This window comes from Sphaerodactylus townsendi, linkage group LG07, assembly GCF_021028975.2.
Source record: "Sphaerodactylus townsendi isolate TG3544 linkage group LG07, MPM_Stown_v2.3, whole genome shotgun sequence".
In the NCBI taxonomy this organism is placed as follows: Eukaryota; Metazoa; Chordata; class Lepidosauria; order Squamata; family Sphaerodactylidae; genus Sphaerodactylus; species Sphaerodactylus townsendi.
In genome coordinates, this window is record NC_059431.1 from 70,078,397 (window position 1) to 70,098,472 (window position 20,076).

Consider the following 20,076-nt stretch of genomic DNA (forward strand, 5'->3'; position numbering starts at 1 on the left):
CCCAGTCATGGAGCACTTCAGCCGGGTCTGGAAGGTCCCACTCCAATCTCTGCTTGGTTAGATTCCCTCCAGCAGGCGGGCGGTAGGAACTAGTCACCCTCTGGGGAACAGCACTCGGGCTGCCCAGACGCTTGGATCACCTCCCATGCTGCGCCAATTTGCCTTCCTGTACTTTCGGTCAATAAATTCTTTGGCTATGGCCATTTGCTTACCCACACTATATACCTGTCCTGTGTATTATCTGTGTATCCGGGTCACTGAGCTTGTGAAGGGCCACATTCCTCTACACGCAGCGCCGGCGATTTAAACGCTGCCGCCGCCGCTATGGAGGGCTTAGAGGCCCGGCGAAGGCTCCAGGCCCCCTTTTGCGCATGCGCGGCCGTCCGGCGCATGCGCAGAGGGGCCGGACAGCTCGGGCTCGCCCTGCGCAAGCGCAGGGGAGCCCAGCTGATAGGAGGCGCGGCTCTCGCTGAGCACGCCGAGCATCGCCTGGCGAGGGGGGCTGCAGAGGCTGGGCCTATAAAAGGCCCTGCCTCGCGGTCGCCGCCCCACTCGCAGCCGCAGAACGTCGAGGGACTTTCCCACCCACCCGATCCCTGTTTTAGAAATGTTTAAATGTTGTGTTGTTGTCATAGCCATTTTCGGGTTGCGCATGGGAAGTGATCCGCTGGCAGGGGAGCTGGGAGAGCTCCCCTGTTCATTACACCTCCGTAAGAGGTAGGGGTGGAACAAGCCCACGGTTGGAATGCCCCGCGGGGGGCTAAGGAGCTTGCACCCCTAGCGAAGGATGGAGATGGGGCCCCCAGTCATGGGCACTTCGCCGGTCTGGAAGGTCCCACTCCAATCTCTGCTTGGTTAGATTCCTCCAGCAGGCGGGCTGTAGGAACTAGTCACCCTCTGGGGAACAGCACTCGGGCTGCCCAGACGCTTGGATCACCTCCCATGCTGCGCCAATTTGCCTTCCTGTATTTTCGGTCAATAAATTCTTTGGCTATGGCCATTTGCTTACCCACACTATATATACTGTCCTGTGTATTATCTGTGTATCGGGTCACTGAGCTAGAAGGGCCACACCTCTACACGCAAAACCTCTTCAAGTCCTACTGGATATCTGCAGTTTTCCAGCTCACCTCTGCACTGTGTGTGTGTGTGTGTATGTGGTGCATAGTCTTATAAAAACGAAGTACCGGTATATATTTTTAAACTCCAAAGGTTTCCAAAATGGCTGGGACATATCCTGCTAATTAACCAGAGAAGTACAGTCGTTTTGGGGTGCACACTTGAGCCATGGCTATAAGAGCCTTTTTCATGGGAGAGGGTCTTTTTCAAGGGATGGGGGAAGGTGTTGGCAAGGCAAGACATCTCAGTGGCAATAAAAGAGAGCCTGCTGGTGGTGTTGGCCTCAATATTTCTCAAGTGCTATCTTGAAAACAGACTTCTGAATTCTACAAAGCCAAGGGACACCTAATGAACCTTTATTATGGCAGTAGGCAAGATCATGTGGAAAATTGCAGGCTGTGGAGATAATGTGCTATAGCTGATGTGGTACAGAGGAAATGCTTAAGGCTGCAATTCATTTGAAATTATACCAAACTCAATGGGACTTTTGCAAAAGTACATAGAGAATTAGGTTTCAAGTTTTCCAGAGCTTACAAAACCTTTTCAGAATTGTACCGGGCCAAGTATGGACAGAATTAATCAAACTGAAAACATTTATGATAGAATAATTCTCACATAAATTTAAATAGAGAATACTTCAGTTCTAAATGGTAGTTTTACATACACAAATTATTTAATATTTCCAGTGGTCTAATGAACTGAGGACCAGAGCTGAACTAATTTTTTTTTCATTTTTGTGTTGAAATTTACATTTTCAAAAGGGCAAGGTTTTTGTATTGATGATGGCTCATACAAAGCACACAAAAATCAAAACTATTTAACTATTTGATCTGCCATGGATATGAAGCACTGATCACAGTGAACTGTATAGGAACTGTATTTATTCTTTAACTCTCCAAGGAATGCTATAGTCTCTGTTAATTAATGAAACCAAAGCAACATTGTTGGAGGGCATGAATGCCTGGGAGACGCTCGAGTACGGTGGGCACCCCCCCCCCCTGGAAAAGGGTATTCCACACTCCCCCGACTGACCTCTCCTTCCAAAATGTGGATTCGGAGAAACTGCTGAGGTTGCAAGACCTCCTGGCTTCAATGTGTACGTGCAATTGCCAAATCCCCTGCCCAAATCCCCCTGCGCCCTTTGTCCTGTTCATTGTCTTGTATCCAGGTGCTGCAAACCCCTGCCTGCCTTGTTTGTTTTTCCTCTTGTAAACTATCAATAAAAGGGCTTGGGAAGAAACGGGACGGCAGAGCTGCCCCTGCATCTCTCACTTGCCGAAACGACACGCTGTCTCCGCTGGTGTAAGACTACACAACATGCTCCTTCTTTCTGTTCCCCAGAATGGTTTGTGGCCTTCCTTTGCCGTTTTGAGTCATGTTTACTCTGTGAGTGGGCAGTGTTTTATTTTATTTTATTTATTTCTCAGTATTTTGGTGTTGGTGATAGACCTTATGGAAGACTGTTGCCCATGATTGTTTTGTGGAGTTTCTGCACAGAGGCACATCCATTCTTTTACTCTCTCACTTTGGGATACTATAACTTTGCTTGCTATGCTTGGAATTTGCACTTTAAGTTCATTCATTCCATCTGGGAAGCTATTAATGTGGCATATGAGAAGATAAACATGTGGCTCTGCTACATGTATTTTATCAACTGATGTACCACTACCTTGGCCAAGACCACCATATCTACCACCCACTTTAGGAAAGGATTACTGTACCGTATATACTCGTGTATAAGTCGATCTGCATATAAGTCGAGGCACCTAATTTTACCACAAAAAACTGGGAAAACTTATTGACTCGCGTATAAGTCGAGGATGGGAAATGCAGCAGCTACTGGTAAATTTCAAAAATAAAAATAGATACCAATAACATTACATTAATTGAGGTATCAGTAGGTTAAATGTTTTTGAATATTTATTTCAAATAAAAACAGTAAACTAGCTCTGTAAGCTGTGATTCTCCCTTTAAATCCACTCAGACGGGGGGGGGGGGTGATTTAAAGGGAGAATCTGGAGAAATTTGAGGGTGACTGTCAGGGAAGGAATGTTTATATTAGCAGTACCAACATTTCAGAGTATCTTTAGAAGGCCCTCCTGATGATACCATCCAGGTTTGGTGAAGTTTGGTTCAGGGGGTCCAAAGTTATGGTAGCCCCATCTATTGGGGCTACCAAAGTTATGGTAGCCCCAATAGTAGCCCCATCTACTATTAGCTTCCATTGGAAACAATGGGGGATAGGGGCACCCCTTTTGGGGGTCCATAACTTTGGACCCCCTGAACCAAACTTCACCAAACCTGGCTGGTATCATCAGGAGTGTCACCTGATGATACCCTAAAATTTTGGTGCCGCTAGCCTAAAAACTGTGCCCCCTAGTGGCCAACAAAGTAAAAACCCTAAAATATTTTTAAAAATACACCTCACTCGCGTATAAGTCAAGGGGGGGGGGGGCTTTTTAAGAAATTTGACTTATATGTGAGTATGTACGGTAATTCTTGTTTATAATTCTTATTGGATCAATTTTATTTTTAAGTCATCTTGAAGGCCTATGTCTTAGGAAGCTAGAGTATAAATCTTGAAAATAAACAAATAGTAATAACATTCATAATATCAATAGACACATAATTCCACTTCGTGTAATGCTTCTTTCTCCCAAAAGAGTGACTGCAAAATCAGACCTAAATGAGTCCGTATTTGTAAAAGTGCAGTATCACACATTATCCTATATTGTGGGTAGGAAAGATATGCACTTCTTTGTTCCTTATGAGTATCAGATTCATGAACGGCAAACATTTGAAGCTGCTCTAAGTGAAAAGCTAAAGAGATGTCAGAGACTATCTTTATCTAATTGATGAATTTGTCTTTTGAGACTAGGAAGAGGGCATTTTGTCCTGGCTCTGTTATTTTGGTCCACAAGCCCTGAATAAAGTCTATGCTGTCCGTAGCCCAATATGGCTTCCATACAAATCTGGCAGTTCATTTTAGTACAGAGTGCTAGTAGTCATAGGACACAAAGTTCATAAACGTTCTATACTTTCTTAAGTAATAGTCAGTTTATCACTAACAGGTTTTTTTGAGGATGACACTGTTTATTGTAGGACATCATTTTCATTAAATACACTTTAGTACAAGAGACTTTCCATGTCAAACTGAGAGAAGCTGATCACATGATTCACAAACAATTTTTTTTAACATTGCTACTCAAGCATCACTTCAAATTCAGCCAAGATGCAGCTGAGTTTTGTTTTTTTTAAGCAGTGGATTTGGATAACAAATGGCAAAACAAGAACCACTAAATATCTGCACGGAGATGTCACATTCAAATAAAAATGGAAAACACCAGGTCACAGTTTAATATAGATATGTATACTGATCTCCAGCTCCTTCTCTTGCTTTCTCTCACAACAGACAATGAGAAGCCTAGAGAAAGACCTAGAAATATACCTATATACATTTGCCTATGTACATATACTATAGATGGCCCCTTGCACTGGGACAAATACTTTCCAAATTAAATTGATTCATGTTGCAATTAAATCCATAGCAGCTTGAATTACTGATTTACAAAACATTCTCAGCTGTTGATTCAACATTTGGTATTTTTAAGTTTCAGAAAGATACCTCCTGTGCTGTATGTAGGTCTCTGGAAAGGTTTGAATTCTGTTTTCTTCTATCTTCCTGTCAAACAGCCTTGCAGTCAGCAGCATTAGCTGCCTTGGCTTAGCTTTAACCAAATGTCGTTCTTAAATCTTCTCTCAGCAAACAAAATAACCATAGACCTGGCTTTGAATGCATAGATGGTAAAAAAAAATAACCATCAGTTCCCGTTTCTTCTCCTGAGACATATGTTAAAAAAAGATGGCAAAATAGTAACTTGGTTGGTTGTGTGAAATTCACAGTGTTTTCCCTGCAACGTATAGAATTTTTTTGCTTCATATTTGCAATGAATGTATAAAAATTAAATTAAAATAAACATTAACTAAGGCTTTTAAAGGATCTCTTAAATCAGAGGAGCACTGTCTCAGAGCCCTGATAGAAAAATATCTCAAGTGTGCTTTCAGACCTTCACATTTAACTATAAACTACACCACACTGCTCTCTATTCTCATAGCAACATTTGCAATTTCTTTACAGGCTTTAACAACCCCATGACAGTTTTCTTAGTCAACCAGTGAGTCAATAACTTCATTGGGCAGTTTCTTTCCTTCAGCTTTTTTGAAAATGTCTGTTTCAGTCAGAATTATTCTACACCCCATACAAATCTACTTCAAAAAGAGAGAGAGGGGCAGCATAAAAAGGCTTCAGAAAAGCAAGCCCATTAGGAAACATGCTACTACATGCCATTAGGAAGCAGGAGTACCTGAAATATATTGGACCGTTCAGAGGATGAAATATGGAGGCTGCCTGCAAACGTATGATGCTTTCTGATGCAATAGCGTCAGGGCAGTTTGTTGTTTGGTGCGGGTGGTATTCAAGGGCAGGATGCAGAGGAGAAAATGAACTGGGAAAAAGGTCTCAGCCCATCTTCTCTGTCCTGTAAGGCCACACTTGCATCACCCCCTAAAGAGATCATGTCTGGCCAGTCATGAGCAGGATATGCTGAGCGAAATCATGGAAATCTTTCACAGGGAGGCCACAACAAGGCCAAGACTATACCAGACACCTTCTGAAGGTTGGCAAATCTACCCGAACATTAAGTTCAGTTTCATTTTGGCTTTTTGTTATTGTCAAAAAAGCATCTCCAGATCTGTTACTTGCCTTTCAAATATAGATACTAGAGGGAAATGTGCAAAACAACCCCAAAGGGCAGCATTTAAGCCTCCAGGAAATTGTGTAACCCCTAACCTAGCCCAAAGGTTACAGTATTCAATTCTATACTTCATGGATAATGCAAAGATTTTTTTAAAATGACATAAGTCTTACTCCAACCCATATGACTGGGAAGAGCCTCTCTCTAGCCCTGCTTAAAAGTTTGTCAGCTTTGTGTTCATAGAATATATCAGCTTTAATTCAGTTGCTTTGAGGAGATTCTCTGTTAGTCCGACAAGCTCAGGGACTGCACAGCTTTGTTATTCCCAAGTTTTGGGAGCTTCTCTGAGTTGCTGTCTAAGAACTTTATCTCAGGGACTATAGTGTTCCCTAGTGTTTAAAAAGCTGTTGGGAGGTTGTCTGTCTTCACACTGAATCATGTCCCAAGATTTTTGACTAATTTGATTAACAATTTGATGATAAATTCTCTCTAACTGAACATGCAAATTTAGACACAAAGCATACACAAAACTCATCTCATCTCTAGCTTTAATTGAACACTATTTTCCCCTTGTTTCTATCTCATCCATTACACAGTACCTGAATTTTCAAACTTATCCTTGGAATGCGACTGTGTATTAGTGACAACTGGGAAATCACAATGTGGGAAAGGATGCTCGTCAACATAATCACAAATAAGAGTGAGGAATAGCTTAGCCTCAAAGGAGACCCATAAACACAATCAGTTAATTCCTCTGCAAGAAATCAATAGATGAAATGAAGACCGTGATACTATTTTAAACATTTAGAAAACAATCTGTAACCTTCTTCCTAGAATTTTTCCACTTATGTAGACCTACATGCAAGTTAAATACTGATCTCAAATGTCTGAGGAAAACGTGTTATTAAAAAAACTTAGAGAAAATGTGGAAAATAAATGGATTTTGGTTACTCAGCATATCAGTCTATCTATAAGTCTATTGATCTCACTGACCCCATATGTTACTAGCAAGAATATATGTGTACAGAAATTTATACATATACACCCAATTATATTGTCTGCATATGTATAAATCAAATATTTATAAAATACATATACAGATATGTATGTACTGTGGATATATATACATTACTTATGTAAACACATATATATAACATATATTATATATATGATTGTTTGTAGCATAGTCAAGAAAGTTTTTTACTTTATTAATAAGCCTGATTGTCATATTTGCTCAGAGTTGAATGTTTAGCTGAAGTCATAAGCATGACAACTATGTACACAATAAACCTTTAACTCCCCCTTTGAATCTATTTCTTTTTTAATCTTGACACTTTCTTTTATGTACATCCAACAAAAATGAATAAATGCAAATGTTGCTTTGATAGTATTTCACACCTTTCCTACAATGGCAGCTTTTATTCACTAAGGTCCACATTTGCAGTACAGACCAAGCTTTATCCACATTGTACAGAACTCTGGCTGTATTGAACAATTTGGTCCTTTAACACAGACACATGGTTATGCTACAGCACACTATATAATAACACAACATTTTTAATGACTCCACAATGCTTCTCCAGCAAGGAAACAAACAAAAAACCTCCATCTGGTCAAATTATACATTTCTTTTGGTATACAGTCTTTCTCTACTCATACAATATACAAAGTTGCTTTCAAGATGAGGCTATCTCAAAAAGCATGTATTGTTAGATAAAATGGGATCTTTAAATAAAGATTTTGAGAAATGACTATGGAACACATGGGTCTTAACAGATATGCCTCTTGCTGATCTCTGACATTTAAAATTTTTATTTTACACATTTATCACATATTGGAAATGAAGTTGAATGATGTTTTTAAATAAACAGGCAAACAAGCAAACAAATAAATTACACCTTAAAAGTAATAGGTAAGACAATGTGCAACACTGTTTTGTCTCTGTGTTAAGTTCTCCCCAGCCATCAGTGATATACTTTTCAAAGTTCATTTCATATTAACCATCATTTGTCATTTAAAAATATCACTGGTCAAACCTTATTTAGCAACTAATATATATGGCTTTAGAGTTACATGGTTATAGGTACCGTTCACTAACTTTTGTCAATTACATCAGAGAATCCAACTCCATCACATTTTTTAACATTAACTATTTTAGTTTAGTTTTTGAATATGAAAAGTTTCCAAACCATTGAGGAAAAACAAAAATATTGTACTCAATAAAAATGCAAGCAAAATGTATATTAACCAATATTGATACACTTAATAAAATAAATGCTTAGCTTCTTAAATAAAACAACAGTAACAAACATTGATGACCTTGTTGTGTTATTAAAAATCTCATTTTTTTTGCAGAACCCTTCACTCAGATGGAGAAAAAGAGTTTGATTTGATCTTACCATTTAGTATTTATAATATAAAATGACCTGACAAATGTAAAATCTTTCACATCTATTTGAAAAACCGTTATCTATGCCATGAGCTTGTCTTCTTCGATCTATCACCCATGCTGTATTCACACAGTATCCACCTTAAATCAATAACAACAAAACACTTGGCGGCTAGGAATATACCCATTTGATCAACCAGAAACTGGTGCTGAACTTTGGCCCTAAAGTTTTGCACCATAGAGTGAACTTCCCTCTTATCTAGTATCTTTTTGGCCATCTTCTCTCACCCATCATACTATTGAATTACTCTGTTGCATTTGTAACAGTGTAAACAGGTTTGAATGTAGTTAACCTCCCCTACAACTAAACAGAGGTTTTCCTTGATGAGTTTGGGTGTACACTTAGATAAGCAACTGTTTTATGCACAAAAGGTATTAATAGACAGAGACCATGCTAGGTTTGGTTTGCACAGCGGGGTGAAAAGAGGAATAGGAAAGAGAAAAAAAGGAGGAACACGCTGTTGAAACAGCATCATACAGGATAAGCTTCCCTCCATATCTGCGTCTGTCCTCTCTCATCTAAGCTATCATGTTCTGGGAAATCGCCCTGAAAATTATACTGCACTTTAATACATCCCATCTTTCACTAGCATTGCCAAACTCTCACTAGAGAAGATAAGCAGCAATGGCATAACAAATCCTTCTGGTGAAACAATTCGGGGATGGTGGTCCTGGTTGAGCATTTTGGGCAATGTTGGCAGCACATTTTACTCTTCAAAATGGATTGTATTGACACATCTATCAATGCAAAAATGCTAGCCCCTTTTCTGCTTGGAACATTTCTCAGTAGAAATCATGGCATTCTTACCCTTTTGTCAAATCATTTCATTACATGTTAAAGTGGTACGTTGGATGCCATCTGATCCTATAATTTCTTTATACAGTGTGTTATACAATATGCTGATATGTTTCCCTCTGGCTTGATCACAGCTAGAAAAAAAAGTTTCCCATAGAGAATGCCAGTCTTCTGCTTTCCACCCAGATGCCAAAGAAATGAAGTAGAAGTGAATCCATAGAAGCTCCAGATATCCATACAGAAGTCACGAAGTCATTTTCCCTTTTTTATCCAGATCAAAGGCATGAATACAAGGCATTATTAGTTGTGATGGGCAAAACTGCGTGTCTGTTGATATAACAGGTCAGGTTTTTAAGGCCTTTGTCTATGCAGAGTTATAATAATGCAGAAGCCAGATTGAATACAAATTGAGGAAAAAACAGAAACAGAAAGAATGGAGAGAAGAGATATATTTCAATAATGTCAATATTGTGTCTACAGAGGGAGAAATGCACACAGCTTGCCCTTTGAAAGCTTCTCCATTTCCTTGTCTTTAATACTTTCAGAGGTAAGAACACATTTTAATGGAGTTTAGTGGCAACTGAACATTTTGGTTCATACATTCCTTATGAGTTTCTACCCTAAAATATCCAGGTAGACAGGTGATGCCTTGGCCAAGTTCTGAAGGAGGGAGTGGATTTCTTTGATGTTGAGCCTCATATGAGGCTCCCGCTGCCAACAACCCAGCATCAGATCATACACTTCCTTTGGGCACGTACGAGGTCGCTGCAGAACTCTGCCCTGAGTGATGCACTCGATTACCTGGAGAAAGAAAGAAGACAGCCAATGGGTTTATTCTTTTATTGAGGATTCAGGCAGATAGCCCATAAGCTGTGACAGCTACCTACTTCCCTGCTGATATTTGACTAACACTTCAGCTCCCATTTCCCTACAAAAGTCCTGACTTTGGCAAATAGAAGTAAATGTTTGGATGCAAATGGGTGGATTATCTCTAGCCTATAGTCTATCCATAAGATTATGGACTACCACATCTTGACTCTGGGCCTTAACAAATATATTACATACCTCATTGTTTGAGAGCTGGTACCATGGCTGCTTGCCGTAAGTAAAGATTTCCCATAAAACAACTCCAAGGCTCCATACATCACTTTCAGTGGTGAATTTTCTGTACATTATACTTTCAGGAGGCATCCAACGAATGGGTAACATGGTGTGTCCACCAACCTATATAGAAGATTTGTAAAGAATTTAGATGGCTTGTTGAGGAAGAAATGTACAGAAAAGGACATATATTTTTCTGTCTTGGTTTTTTTTATATTACAGTATAAGATCTTAAATTTACATGATTTTTCTCATCATCTCTCGTGCACCCCTCATTATCTTCATCAGCAATGTGAAATTATCTCAGTTCATGTACAAGTAGTTTGTTATTTTCTGCTGCTGTGACAAGCATCAGAGGAACCTACCAGTTCAACCAAGGTTTCATGGAAGATTTTCTTCCACCTGAAAATTAAAGTTTAATTATGGTGTAGTCCATACACATCAAGTTCAGAGCAATTACATTGACTACTAGAGCTAATTATTTATTGGTATAAAGTGCTTGTTGTAAACTGGGTCTCTCTACTGATTTCTCTGACTTCAAGGCAGAGCCAGGCAATGGCAAGTCCCTTGCCTTAAAAACCCTATGGGCTCATCGTAAGTCAGCTGTTATTTGACAGCACTTTCCAAGGTAAATAGTCAACAGTGCAATCCTAAACAAAGTTATACCCTTCTAAATTCATTGAAATAAATGGACTAATAAGGGGGTAACACTTTATAGCGTTACACTACAATTTACCTTATTCCTGTTTATGAAACACCTTGCCCTTGCTGCCTTCTCAGGGCTGCCAAGTCACAATGTTGCTGTGTGAGCAGAAGCCATAACTAGCATAATTCTTCTTTTTTTGGAAGCCCTACAGGATCTATAGTTAAGGTTTGAGTGACCCAGCCTCCCTATTAATTATTTTTGCACATCTGGGACATGTCAAACAAACCTTTTCTGTTCTGTTATATTTTTAAGAGTTTAAGAATCCTGCAGAGCTTTCAGAGCATTTCATGCATTTATATGAACATGCTACCAATATGAGGTATAAAAAACATCCCTGCATTATAATGAACCACCAATGGCTGAGGTAAATTTGGGAAATATAGTGTTAATAATGTATTAGTAATCTGCACTACCAGACACAAACAAGGATTCAGTTTCTGACCTTTGCTCTAAGATGAGCTAAGGCAAACAGCTCCCCTCTACTGCATTTACTCAGTGGGAGAATAATCATTCATTAGAAAATAAAACACATTAGACCCTTAGAAATACGTGACTACAAACCAGACCAAAGGGCAAGTGCCATTAAAATGTTATTAGTTGTTAGAGGCTTTTGGTTCATTAAATATTAAGTAGCTCTTAAACCTATTCATCATATGATATCTACCACTGATTTGATTCAGTGGGGTTTTATGATACAGTCTTTAAAAATTAATGAAAACTGGGATTGTAAAATACAGTTCCATCTTTTATTACAGTTTTATTATGATTTAGGTTTTCAACTGTCATTATAAAAATGTAAAAGTCTATGAGAATAGATGAATTTCCTTTCCTTTACTAGCCTTCCTATAGCTCCCTATAGCTTTCCTGATTGCCTCACTCACAGGGACATCAAAATAACCATTTACACAATAGATTAAAACACTGCTGTAACACCTGTTGATGTTGCAGTCTTGTTCCATTCCCCAATGTCAATGTTAACTTCCATTTGAATCAACTGCACACAACATGGGCTTCCAAGTACTAGAAAACTGAATAATTTTCTACAGCTGACAGTTTGGCCTGCTTTACATTTGTTCTAAACTCAATTCTTATGATGTTTGATGAGAAATAATTCCCCAAAAGAAGTGTCTAGATTTGCTAAACATTTGCTAAATTTACATGTACTCGGTAAATTCAGTTTTGGGTTGTCTCATGCAATAGAAGGCTGTTGTGTTTGTGGCTTCCACTGAGCAGAAACACAATAGCAAATCTACAAAATTTTTGAAACAGTCCCTTGAGTGGTTAAGTACCAAAACAATAACTTCTCCTGAGCTGCCTACATGAAGGTTGTGCATCTAATTGTATCTTAATCCAATTGATTTAAGACATCAAGCATGATAAACCCTTTTTGCAGGCCTTTTTGAAATGGAATGGCAACATTTCAACTACTACCGATCAATTATTGCTCTTCAGATGCATCTACAATACAGGCTTTAAAAAGGCAGCTTCATTATGTGCTGTCATGGCAGGAAAAGATGCAGAATGTTATGATTACTGCAATAGTTTCATTTTCTCAATGTACTGACTACAGTTGACATTGAACTAGCTGCTACCAATAATTAATTTATCTCAAGGCACAACATTTAATTTTAGTTTTGGTGCTGATGAACTTTTTCATGAGTCTGAGCTGAAAGTAGAGGGAACTGTGTGAAAGTATCAGTGCAATACAGTGGCTAAAGAATTTCGTTCAAAAGCCTTTGGAGAACATTCAATTTCTATTATAGGTTAGTAATGGAAAACTCTCTACTGCCCAGTGTAAGATACTTCAGAGAAAGTTACAGACTTATTAATGAATTGGAGATTGTATGATCTCCTGTACATAAAAACTGATTCAGAATGATAATAGTAATGCTATCAGATCTGATATCCTCCCCCTTCAAAATCAGTTCATAGGATCCTCAATGTCCAATACACAGTCACCACCACTTTAATTTGGTATTTCATACTGAACTAGTGTTCTAGTATTTTTTCCTTCCTTATTATTTATTTTAACAAGAATATGTGGCTTTGAATAAATAGCTTATTTCTTTCAGATTAACTCAAGGAGAATTTTTAGTCTTTACCACTGATCAATGTTCAAATATCTCAGTACCCCGCATCTCCTATGTCTGCTAGAAAAGATTAAAGAAATACTATATTTTCTTAGAATAATAACTATTTGTGTAATCATTGTAATATTTTCTGGTCAGTATGGTATAAAAGGGAAAAGGGGAAAATCTAGACTAAAGGTACACACAGAAGCACATATCTGGTGTTCCTTATCAGTCTCAACTGCCTATTATAAGGCATGTTCATGTTGGTATAATAGGTACCTGTCCTTCAGCTCTGCATGCCACTGGTTAAAAATAAGAGAACATGTTCTCTTCTAATTCATTACCACTCTGATGCTGCAATGGCACAAAGCATTGCCTGCTTTTGTGGGAGCACACTTGAAAGATGGCTATGGTATTGCATACTAATTGACATACTTTAATGACTCCTCTGCCTCACTCTCCCCCTCCCCTCTCCTCCCCTGAATTACCAGTTAGTAGCACATGAGGTTCGGCTGCCATGGAAACGAAGTCTCCAAATGCGCAAAACCCACTACATCAACATTTTCAGCATACTGCTAGCGAACTGCAAAGATATGATACGCTAGCTAGAGGAAAGGCATAAAAAGAAGCATTTGCAGACTAGCTGCTAGAATCCTAACAGATTTATTATTACCAGCAGATAAAATTCTTGCCCAACTATTCCATTTACAGACCATACAACAACAATGAAATATTTACAACATACACACTACAGAGTTCACTATATGGAAAATCATCAGGTAAAAAATGTACCAGCTTATTTGCTTCACATTCTTCCACCAAGGCTTACACTCCTTTAAAACACAGATATTTACTGGTACCTGTGACAATTAATGATTCACCAAATTATATAGAATTAAAGTTTTCTTGCCACTGCAATGAATTTGAACAATGAAAATGCCATCTGCGGAAATGTGCTATGGAGCCATTCCAATTTTTGTTTAAGGGCTGTACAGGATCGAAGGGGGCCTAGCCATCCAGGCAGGCTGGACTAGGTGGTAAAGGCTCAGGACAGTCTCTGAGCTGGAGTTATTTGCCAGAGTTCATAAAAACAAGTGCTTGAGCAGCTGATCTGAACTCAGGTCAATCATCATTGGCTCAATTCCTTGGCAGGTTTGTAGGACACAGAGGGGGAATAAAGGGATTTGCAATAATAATTTAGGTCATATGTAAAGTTTTATGTGCCTAGACAGAGAGGTAGTAGCAGAGCAGGGTATGGGCAACAAGGTAACATTCTGATGTTTTGCCAATCTCTGCATCTAATAGTAAACTGGCAGGCCCCTGTGTAGATAAAAAACAACTAAACCATACACAAACCAGGTAGGATTTCCTAAGCAATGAATTTGAACAATGAAAATGCCATCTGCGGAAATGTGCTATGGAGCCATTCCAATTTTTGTTTAAGGGCTGTACAGGATCGAAGGGGGCCTAACGTAGTTTTGAGGATAACAGCAGATAATGAACTATCCTCATGAGCTCCCATTTTCCAGGACAAACTTGATGATTGAATCACAATGGTATCAATTTTGGATACTATAAATCACTGCTTCTGCAGTTTCCATTTATTGAACAGCAGTCATGAGTCCCAGATTGAACTGATGAAAAACAATAAATTGAAAAAAAGGAACAGGACAGCTACATTACATGTTATCCTATCTAGATAGATTTTTTCCTTTTGCAGGAAGTAACAATACTCCACATTGCAGCAGAAATAAATAGTATCCACAATTTAAGACATTTAAGGCAACTTTTGCATTTTTTCAGGACACTTTTCTCTAGATAGTGGATAAAAGGGAAGCATTTGAACCAGCAGATGTCAAAGGCAAGATGATTGAATAGGCATCAGGAATAAAATAAACAGAATATATTCAAAAGCCTAGCAGGAAACCCCTCAGAGTAATAACATGGGGACAATAAGAAAAGTGTTCCAGTTATGTTTAATTGTGCATTAATGGAACAATGAGCATTAGCTTCAATGTCAAACCATTTATATGAATATGCTAAGGTATGTTCTGGTATAATAATGCTTCTCATTCAATTATGACATATTCATGTAACCAATGTGTTGTAAACTCATGTTACAAGCATGCTTAGTACAAAAGGGTAAACCTAAGTAAAACTATTAATTAAGTAGAAGCTCAGAAGTAAAAAAAAGTGGCATAACTTGAAGTCAACATAAATCTAGAACCCAGAATTCAAACTAACAAGAAGTACCCAAAAACTATGGCCATTTATGCACTTGCAGTCTGTCCCACAGTGAGCACTTTTGGTCAGATTCTTGGGCCGTTTCCGCACGGCCGTAAGGGCGCCGTGAAAACACGCCCGGCAGGGAATTCCGCCTGCGTGGAGGCGAAGGAAACCATTCGGGCATGCAGGCATCGCGGATGAAAGCCTCTGGAGAGGTCGACGTAGATCGGGCAGGCGGCTCTGCATGGAAGCCGCCTCTTCCCCCCTGATCCCTAGATTCCAGCCAATGTACCTCTGCATTAGCCGCGCGTCCTGCTGGCCTCCTCAGCCCTGCCCGCGCTGCCCTCGGACCTCTAGGGGGTCGGAGGACAGCGCAGGGAGGGACTTAGGGAGGCCAGCAGGACGCATGGCGTACTCCAGAGGTACATGGGAAAGGGAAGAAACTAGCGTTGTTCCTCGGGCGGCGCTGTTGCGCGACCAAGCTGCCAGCTGGAAGACGCTTTCCCCTCAACAATAACTCCTTTAAAGGGTTAGTTTGTTTTAGAAAGCGACCCTGATGTCAGCCCTGGGGGAGGGGGAGCGCCTGCGCGAACAGCGGCCTGGGGGCGGCGTTTTTACCGCCCCCAGGCCGTCGTTTTTTGCCTGTGCGGAAAGGGCCTTGGTTACACACAGATTTCTCCCCCTCCTGAACTCACTGAGTTGCAGATGAGAGGAACCAAGTGGCTCCCAGAATCTTTTAAAGTGCAATGTTTCCCTTTTCTTTGCTGAAAGAAAAGCCAAGCTCTGTTCATCCCTCCCACCTTCTTTTGCCTACCCAACAGCAGTTCCTCACACTCTCGGCCACCAGAGCAATGCAAAGGGTTTTTTTTTTTGTTTAAAGAGAAACAAAAAAAGTGGCAGGCAATAAGAGAAGTGGCAGGTAAAGGAAATGGTGGCTGGTTTGGAAAACAACCACTAGCCAACAGGCCCTGTTCCCTTCCCCACAGCACAGTTCCTACTTTCTTTATTGAATGCCTTGGTAGTTTTATTTCTGATAAAACTTATTGCTGCTAAGATATTTTGCATAAAATACAAAAAAATGAACTGATGATGTATGGATTTGAGGACTAAGAAAATAAGAAAATGGACATAATAGAGAAAATATGAGAAAAATATGAATCATACTTAATTAGTAATAATAAGTATGAGTTAATTGAATTATACTTTTACTAGGCAGACTGTATTTACATGGTGATTTGCCACTGCCTTCTCCCGGTCATCTATACTTTACCCCCAGATAGCTGTATTCTCATTTTACAGACCTTGAAAACATAGAAGATTGCCAAAAATAGAAGATTATCCAAAAGGCCAGGCAACCAGATGTGGTGATGCCGCTGTGCCAGACCGCCTTTCCCAAAGGAGATTTTCCAGTGGCGTCAGGAAGCTGAAAAGCCAAAAAAGCTTCCAACTGCCAGAAATTCCCTGTTGGGTTTAGTGGATCTATGACACTGAAAATATGGCAAAAGTCCCAAGCTCCAACCATTGGTGCAGCAGAGGCAATGGCTGAGTAGAAGTCAACTACAATTGGCTCCTCCCCCTGGCCTTGCCCCCAGGCCACCCCCGCTATGGTAGCAGTGGCAGTGGGGGCTCAGGGATAATGGCTGCCCACTGGTGGATTCACCCCTTCACCAGGCAAGTATCCCAGGGAGGGCTGGCATGGCCCCGCACTACTCCCAAAGGTGGATTCATCACCCCTTTTGGATGGGACTATAAGTCAACTTTGAGCCCACTACCTGAAATTGACTTCTGTTCTGTTGGAATCGAATTGAGGTCGTGAGCTTTGACTGCAATACTGCAGCTTATACTAGAGTTTTTTCTTCTTTTTTGTGCATATTTTTAGTTGTTGTTTGATTCCTTAAAAAACGTAATTAAAAATGATGGCATAATCTTGCATTGTCTGTGGTGGCTCTACCTTGTGAACTAGTCTGTTTGAATTGGTCTTGAAGGCTCTCATTCTTCCACCATTCTACAGAATGTGCAAAACAGAAATGATCAGGAGGGAAAACAGGTATGGCTGCCTCCACCATACTCTGTATTTGGCATCTGGGTGTCCTTCGGTTTGATCTAGCATGGCAATTCATGTATTCTTAGGCTGCTTAGTTTAACTTTTTTTGCTAAAGATTTTTTTTAACCTTAAGTTTAATAAGAAGATGTAGGAATTGAGGGAGGATGGCTATTAGCTTGAAACTCTTTCCCCCCTTTTCCTTTCCTGATGTGGGTATTTAAGTTTGGCTCAGGGTGTGAGTAGATCTTAACTCATGAAATACAGCATGTAGCCTAGCATTGTCAGTTCCAGGGGTGGCCTGAAGATCTCCTGGAATTACAATCTCCTGGAATTACAATCTACAAAGCTCATCTCCCCTAGAAAAAACAGCAGCTTGGAGGGTGGACTCTGTGGCTTTTTACCCCATAGAGGCCTCTCTCTCTCCTCCAACCTACCCTCCACACAATCCACCTCTCAAATTTCAGAAATTTTCCAGCCCAGATTTACAGTATCAACCTTGCCACAGCCTTGACTAGTCAGATTAATGTAGTGAACATCAGCCTAGGACGTTATGTATGCTTTTTTTTTGTTTATTGCTTGTTTTATACTATGTATTGTTGAAGGTTTTCACGGCCGGAATCACTGGGGTACTGTGTGGTTTCCGGGCTGTATGGCCGTGTTCTAGAAGCATTCTCTCCTGACGTTTCGCCTGCATCTGTGGCTGGCATCTTCAGAGGATCTGATAGTTGAATGCTGCTAGGACACGGCCATACAGCCTGGAAACCACACAGCACCCCACTTGTTTTATACTGTTTATAAATTTGTTGAAGGTATTTTTGTAAACTATTTTTGGTCCTCACTGGCGAAAAAGTGGCATAAAAATATACTTAATAGATGACTAAATAAGTGGGGCAGAGCTTCTCTATGCCAGCAGTAGCTGCTACAAATTGACGACATCAGTTGCTGCTCCATGTTATCCTATTCTGATTAGGCTGAAAGTCTCTTCAGCATGCAGGGGAACATATCCCAAATCATGTCCACATGCTCTACTGAAAGTGGATTTTACACAGCAAAAATATATATTTTGGCATTTTGTGTTCCCACATGGGAGAACACAAGCATTGCCCACAAAAATGGATCTTTTTTCCCACCTGCTGCATAGAGCTCTTGTCAGTTTCACTGTGGCCCCCACCATTTTGCGTGCTGCAGGAGATTTTCCATGAAGATTCCCCACAGAGGTTTCCTCTGCTTGTAGCTCATCCATTTGCTATTTCACTGTAAAAAGTAGATGAATAAAGTTTGTTTTGCCTAGCGATTCCATGCATGTGTTGTTTTTCCTTTTTTGTTTTGTTTTGAAGGGGATGTCTGTGAAGCTAAAGCAACATGATTAGAGATGCTGCAATATGCAGATATTTGTGTCGCCATAGCTTTGCAGAGATACCCCTCAAAACAAAACATGGAAAAACACATGTGCACAGACAGGATTGCTAGGAGAAACAAACTTCATTTGTCTACTTTTTCCAGCAAAATAGCAAATGGATGAACTGCAAGCAGAGGAAACCTCTTTGGGGAATCTCCACAGCAAATCTGCTGCAGCACACAAAATGGTGGCCGGAAGTGACAGAAACCTCAGTTAGAAGTTTGAGCTGGAGAAATAAAGCATTTCATTACTGCTTGTGTTTGCCCAGCAGGAAGGACACATCTTCAACCCGGATTAGGGGGAAAAGATCACTAGTTTTGTGATTTTGGAAGAACCCAGGTTGAGAGGAACATAACAGGCCAAACTCATTCTGGGGAAGAGAACTGTGTGAAGTTCTTCCCCAAAATGCTTTTTATAATGTCCTAAAGATGTTATATTTGTGCTGTGCGGAATCCACCAAAGTTTTGTGCTACTGTTGTCCTGTCAAGAGATGCTGTAGAAGGATCTAGTTAGGCTTGGATGTCTCATTTCTCAATTTTATGTCCTTCTTTATCAGCAAAGGCATCATATAATCTCTATGCTGTGAATCTTCTCTATAACCAATTTACTTTGGGGGTATTTTATAGGGCTTTTTTCTGACAAATGGGTTAAGAATAGTTAAAAAAATGAAAATAAGCTAAAAATAAAGTCAGATTCTTCAGTAGTTCTAGCCACTGAAAATCTCGTTGTCATTCTCTAGATCCTGGCATGACACAGTGGCCCAACCAGGTTGTGACGTAAGAATAGAACTGAAAAGCAAAGGTGGATAAGGAGCTCATTTCATCTGAGTACCAGTTGCCAAAATAGCATCTAATTAAAAAAAACCCTTCGAACTGTGACAGTTCAATACAAACACCCACATGGATCCCTTGGCAAGGTGTTTGACTCGTCACAAATTCTTGCTTTTTCCTGTGCGAGGCTTCAGCATAACTCACCCACACAGGTATGCAGCTGCGTAATGACAGCTAAGACCTGCAGGTGGGGATTGCCATTTCTGAAGCAAAAGAAAGGCAACTTGTCTGTGGCTTCAAGCATTTACAGTGTCATGCTTCTACTGGCATTTCAAGCCCCAAAATAATTTAAAGAAAAATAACAATCCTGCTGTCATACATTAACTCTCCTTAATGAATAGGCATTTTGTACTAGAAATAGGCAAAGTGAGATCACCCTCTGGGCTTATTATGCTGCCTTTATCTTTAACAAACAATTAAGAGAATCACAAGGAAATGGCTGATGTGCAGAAGCCAGAAAGCAAGACATTGAATAGCTCAAATTCTAAAAAATTATGATCAGACTGTGCCAAAATTATGGTCAGACTGTGCCAAAATCAGCATCATTCTACTGAGTGAGTGTGTATGTGTGCGTGGGGTA

General features: G+C 40.0%; 1 protein-coding gene across 1 annotated transcript in view; it reads right to left on the reverse strand.

Moving 5' to 3' along the window:
- Positions 1–4,191: 4,191 nt before the first annotated feature.
- The window catches only part of NTRK2 (neurotrophic receptor tyrosine kinase 2), a 215,377-nt gene continuing 199,492 nt past the window's right edge, over positions 4,192–20,076 (reverse strand). The window contains exons 17-18 of the mRNA XM_048504371.1: positions 10,184–10,342; positions 4,192–9,919 (exon numbers count right to left, since the gene is read on the reverse strand). Of these exons, the coding sequence (XP_048360328.1) occupies positions 9,734–9,919; positions 10,184–10,342 (345 nt within the window). The 3' untranslated portion in view covers positions 4,192–9,733. The remainder of the gene's footprint in view (positions 9,920–10,183; positions 10,343–20,076) is intronic.